Here is a 5,972-nt window from a genome sequence, read left to right as displayed (position 1 = left end):
GAAGTGTTGTCAGTTGATTGTGATCTGCAGCCTCACCACTAGATGCCACTAAATCCTACATGCTGGTCCTTTAATGAACAATCGTGAGAGATGTGCCTGGAAAATATGGACATGTCCGCAATGGACACCTACAGTTTCAGATATTCCAGAAGCAAATTACAACACTGATACTTGATGAACTAATTACCTGCTGGTGATGATACCTTAACAAGTGCCAGAAACACTGATGTAACTGTAGCAGCAAAATAATAATTTGCACAAATTCTGTAACAAGTGTTATAGAAATAACATAAAGCTCAGGAGATCATGTGAGTTAAAGTGTTTTATTTGATTTGATACAGTGTTATGTGATATGAGATGTCAGATTTAATCTATTTTTGTAATGAAAATGTGTTAAATCACAATAAAGCAACACGGTGATTTGAACCACTCAATAAAGTGTAAAGGTTTTGTTTTTGTAAAGTTCAACCTTAAAGCAACTTATTCAACTGCTCTTGTATTTGTAACAAACTTTCACATTAAAATATATTTTATGTACACATTGCATCTTTAGTTTAGAAACATTATCTAAGCTCAGCGATTCACTCTGCCTGGAAACACAAGTGCCCTTTAACATTGTCAAACCAATACAACTCAATATACACCTAACAGTGTCTCTAGTGAGCCATGTAGTCATTCTGAAATTGTCCGCAACAGCCATAAACATAACTAAGATTCTATTTAACAAACAGCAGCAAGAATGTTCCGCACATATTTTTGCAGGGTATCGAGGTAAGAGCTGTTGCATGCATATCCTGAACTTATACAGATTTTTGGATGAGCACTATACCGCACTATTTCCTAGTATGTCCAGGCACCTGTAAAGCCACAGTCTGGATGTCTGAAAAGCTTCAGTGGGTTTGGGGAAGTGGAGCACAGACTGACAGGCAGAGGCCTCCTCTGGTCTGGACATTTGACTCTGACCAATCCACTGCAATAGGGCCTGTTGATCACAGATTAACATTAGCATACTTACTAGAGCTGCAATAAAAATGAATAAAATTCAACCTGTCATTGGGAATGTATGTCATGATGGTACTGTCTTAACAAGGACGTAATCATGTTGTTCTCATTTTAACACCAGAGCAGCACTATGTTGTTTGTATGTGTATACTGTAAAAAAGGAATTAAAATGATGAAGTTTTATATGAACTTATGTTGGTATTACCTTGTACCGGTCTGTGATGTTAAAGCCGATAGCGCTCTGTAGCTTACGAAGGCAGATGGGACAGAAATCCAGCGGCCTTCGATCAGACTCCTCCAGGTGGTTGGAGCCCTGCATGACACAGGTCAACCACTGGCAATGCTTTATTCCAAACATATGGCCGATCTCATGGGTCATTGTCTGGAAAGACATATCTTACATTAGAGTTTTCTGACAAAAAACAAAAACAAAAAAACAACTAGCAGTACTTATCATCAGTATTGATAAAAGTGAATGTGTGGACGACCTTTGGCAGGACGATTCAGAGGTTCATAGTACCAAAATTGAGTGAGTGGTTGAGTGTGTTTGTTAGTAACCTTGCAGGATCGAAGCAGCAGTGTGCTAGTGATTGGGGGAGTGTAATATCCGTCAAACACAGAGTAGTCCCTCTGCTTTGGCTGAAGCTTCTTCTTCAGCATCCCAGCATAATTCCTGCTGTAGAAGTTGTCGTCATACCTGGCAAAGCTGAAAACACCCATTCCTGCAAACACAGTTGAGACATAGCAGTGAGGATGTCGATGACAAAGCTGTATGTATTTTACTTTAGCACCATCTAGTGGCAGCTCAACCACATTACCGATTCTCTTGAATAGGTGTATGATACACTTTGACTGTCAAGCAGTGTCTTTTTCTTCTTTGACATTGTCCTCGACATAACAGGTTATTTTAACAGATTAACAGTTTCTTTAGAATCACAGGAGTATTATTATCATTATTATTATTATTATTATTAAGTTAAGTCTTTGTGGTAAAATCTCACCCATGCTGAGAGAAGCCTGTCCAAAGACAAAGTTCCACGAGTCTTTGGGGTAGAGGTCGATCATTGTGATTCCAACAATACAGAAAGCATCTTCAGGTTTCCTGTTTCCCAGGAATCGTAGCAGGTCACCTAAATTTCACAAGAAAACATTAATAACAAAGTAAAGTCTTGCATAGTCCAGTTGGAGATCACTGCATTTTACACTTCATCCTCTTGCATTTCTACATGGAGCGTGGCTGTGGGCAGTTTGTAAGACAAAGGGCCCCACCATCTTGCCTGCACAGGAGCAAGACACACAGACTTTGGGGTAGTTTTGCTTGTCTTTGTAGTTGTTATGCATATTTTTGGGGGGTTTTGGGTCTCTTTGGTGTCATTACGTGTCTTGCTATGGTTGTTTTGCCAGATTTTGTAGTTGTTTTGTTTCACATTTTAGATCTTTTTGCATCTTTAGTCTTTTGGTGGTGATTTGCTCCTGGTCAGTACGTGTAGGGGTCCCCTTACACTTTGAGCTCCCGGGCCTGTGCCCAGAAGGCTCGTTCAGTAATCCATCTATGAGTGTGGCCAACCCCCCTCCCCCAATACATATTGTACAATGAAGTCTAGGTGAAAGTGGTGTACTCTCTAACTTACGAGTGAGGATCTGAAGGTTGTGCGAGTAACTGTTAACCCTGAAAGAGCATCCTGTTTCAGCCACAGTAACCGCTGGCAGCAACTTGACAGAGAGCCCATAGAAGAAGGCCTGGCAGTACTCTCTGAGCCACTCCACATACTGGTCTGTCTGGGGCCCTGCCTCCCCAAAGGACCCTACAAGAAACATAGTGTAGAATTGATACCAGGCAGCCACCTCTGTAAGGAGTCCAGAAACCTGCTGTACAGCATACTGTACATGCCTCATCCATTTGTATAGCCCACACCATTGTTTAAACGTAGTTTCTGTCATGTCTTGTCCTGTTTTGGTCATTTAGTGCACTATAGTCACATGTTTATTTGAATGGATTGTGTACTGGCATTCAGAAATAGCAAAAAAGGACATCTTATTGTGGCTAGTGCTGTGCAAACATTTTCACACACGCTCCCACACACTTCACAAGGACTGAGGAATACAGAGACTCTCTCCGTGCTAGACAGAAGCACACTCACCTATGGTTTGAATATAAATAGTATTGCAGCTTGCATTAGGGACCTTGCGGTAAGGGTCTCTGTAGAAGCCCTCAAAGTCTTGCGGCTCCTCAGGGTGAGCGGAGATCCAGTCTGAGTCAGAGTGCACTGTGATGAGTTGGAAAAGGGAACCCGGCTGCCCTGGGTGGAATGCTTCCTCCAGAAGCTGCCTTTCTTTCTCTGTGTACTTGCTGTAGTGTTTAATCAAGTCCTGACGATTGGAGACCAAAGCTGTTTGCAGTGTCTCCACTGAGTGTTGGATCACCCTCATCTGAAGGAAAGATATACATGATCAAGATGGTTACTGATGAAGTCAAGGTGAAATGTTCAACATAGCTTTGCTGTCACATAGAGATCATTTTCTGACAGGGACACTCAACTTGCTTTACCCAGGGGCCACTTGTTGAAAATGACAGGCCAGGAGCCAGTTAATGAACAAATATTGATCTTGTTTATCAATATATATATTGACTGAATTCCCTGTTTTTAACTTTTCAGCATTTTCTGTGCTCACTTATCTGTGTAGTCTCACACAGGTCAGCTGTACACAGGGGCGTTTCTAGAATTTAAGGACATTCAGGACTTAGCCTAGATCTCTGTCAGGGGGTCCTGGGGATCCACCCCTGCAACTTTAATTGATAAACAAGCTATATTCTAATATTATCTAATCTATATTCTACTGTTTTAAACACTCTGGCACCTTATTAACACTCAAAGTACAAAAAATATTCCCAGTGTGAACATTTTTTTCTCATTGTCAATTAGAAAATGGTCAGTGCTCACTCTATTGTGGGCCAGATTTGGCTTGCAGACTGTAGATTGAGTATCACTACCCTAAGACTTTCTATGGATGCTTATGAAAAATTGGTGTGACAATAAAAATTTGATCTATGCCCAGTCATGTGAACCTTTGTAGCAACCAAATAAGAGTCCATCTGTGTCTCTTTGTGTCTGCTTCTGGTTGTTTTGTGTCTTTTGTGGTCATTTGGGTGTCTTTGAGGTAATTTTGTGTCATTTTTTTGGTTGTTTTGTGTCTCTTTGTAGTCATGTTATGTCTCCTTGTGGTTGTTTTGTGTATCTTTGTTGCTGTTTTGTATCTCTTCATGGTTGTTTTACCAGATTTTGTAGTTATTTTGTGTCACTTTGCAGCTCCTTTTGAATCTTTTCGTATTCTTTTCGTGGTGATTGTGAGTCTGTTGTACATTACGTTAATTTAAGTAACACTTTGCAGGGTTCCCTCTGACACTTTGGGCCCCTGGACCTATGCCTGGTGTGGCCAACCCCCCCAATAAATGTAGCACAATGAAATCTAGCTAGGAGTGATGGACTATCTAACTTACCGGTGAGGATCTGAAGGTTGTGCAAGTTACTGTTATTTAACCTTGAAAGAGTATCACTCCATTATGGCTACCTATGGATGTATATGACAAAAATGGTGTGATAATGTGACAATGAAAATTGGACAATGCCCAGTTGTAGCAGTTAAATAAGATCCTGCTAACAAAGGAAAATGTATGTTACAGAAAACATCAGACAATATATATACAGAATATAGGATGAAAATGTTGTCGTTTTTTAGTCCTTTGAGTCTCTTTGTATTAATTTTGTGTCTCCTTATGGTTGTTTTGTGTCTTTTTGTAGTCATTTGGGTCTTTTTGGGGTAATTTTTTTGTCTCCTTGAGGTACTTTTGTGTCATTTTTTGTTGTTTTGTGTCTCTTTATGGTTGTTTTGCCATTTTTGTGCAGTTGTTTTGTGTCACTTAGCAGTTCTTTTGTGGTGACTTTGAGTCTCTTCCTCGTCATTACGTGTTAATATAAGTGACATTTTGCAGGTAAAGACCAGGGGGTCCCCTGACACTTTACGCCCTTGGACCTGTGCCCTTTGGGCCTGTGCAGTAATCCACCTATAGGCATGGCCAAACCCCCCAAATAAATATAGCACAATTAAGTCTAGCAAAGACTGATGGACTCCCTGACTTACCAGTGAGGATGTGGAGGTTGTGTGAATTACTGTGAATCCTGAAAGAATATCACTCCCTTATGGCTACCTGTGGATGCATATGACAAAAATGGTGTGACAATGAAAATCTGAACAATGCCCATTTCTATGAAAATGTGTAATATGTTAGAGAAAATATCAGACAATATACACACAGAATATTGGACAGAAATGTATGCAAGTGTGTAAAATACAACACAATGAGACTATGTGAAATAGCAGAGGTAGCTGCAGAAAAAAAACAGATAAACAAAATCAACAAGGAAGTGTTAGTGTGAAATGAAAAAGCTATATCTTTACACACATTAATAAAAATATTATATAACCTACACTTCCGTTTAACGGCACAAAAGCATGTCCTGGAGACTCTATCATAATCCTTTTATGACAAATTAATTAACTTATTCGTGAAAATAAAGGATATAATGCCCCACCGTAGACACGCAGTCAACCGTGTTGACACCGGAAGCCATTTCCGCCTTGCGCTGATCCCGATGACGTCAGGTAAACACAGGGGCGGAGCTTCTGACTTTGGAAACATTGACGACCAGCAAAGAAGTCAAGCCTCGCTGCGATGTCACACCTAACAGTCTTGGAGTGTCGCTTATCTCACTTCGGACAACATTAGAATTTAATGTATTTTAAACTTTAGTTATTGAGTTTCTCGCGTCGGAGTGCTGTCAAGTACAGGCAACAGTTAACCGCTATTAACGGCAAGTGGACGGACGGAATACGAAAGCGGAAGAACTTTGAGTTAGCATAGTGCAGCGGTAGTTAGCCGAAGTAGTTAGCTTGACAGGCAGCTGATATAA

General features: G+C 40.5%; 1 protein-coding gene across 2 annotated transcripts; it reads right to left on the bottom strand.

Moving 5' to 3' along the window:
- Nucleotides 1-304: 304 nt before the first annotated feature.
- On the bottom strand, nt 305-5,730 carry LOC125880500 (archaemetzincin-2). 2 transcript variants are annotated; one of them, XM_049563041.1, is made up of 8 exons: nt 5,595-5,730; nt 5,143-5,209; nt 3,144-3,432; nt 2,634-2,807; nt 2,004-2,132; nt 1,561-1,724; nt 1,208-1,384; nt 305-982 (listed from the first exon to the last, which is right to left on the bottom strand). In XM_049563041.1, the coding sequence occupies exons 3-8, from the start codon at nt 3,430-3,432 to the stop codon at nt 824-826; spliced, it is 1,092 nt and encodes a 363-aa protein (XP_049418998.1). In that variant the 5' UTR covers nt 5,143-5,209; nt 5,595-5,730; the 3' UTR covers nt 305-823. The 2 variants fall into 2 exon arrangements, with proteins under 2 accessions (XP_049418998.1, XP_049418999.1); XM_049563042.1 differs by having other exon boundaries at nt 5,491-5,626.
- Between the last annotated feature and the right edge of the window lie 242 nt (nt 5,731-5,972).

The sequence above is a fragment of the Epinephelus fuscoguttatus genome, linkage group LG20 (assembly GCF_011397635.1).
Source record: "Epinephelus fuscoguttatus linkage group LG20, E.fuscoguttatus.final_Chr_v1".
Taxonomy (NCBI): domain Eukaryota; kingdom Metazoa; phylum Chordata; class Actinopteri; order Perciformes; family Serranidae; genus Epinephelus; species Epinephelus fuscoguttatus.
The sequence above is the reverse complement of the archived record's forward strand: the minus strand, read 5'-3'. Positions and strand labels throughout refer to the sequence as shown.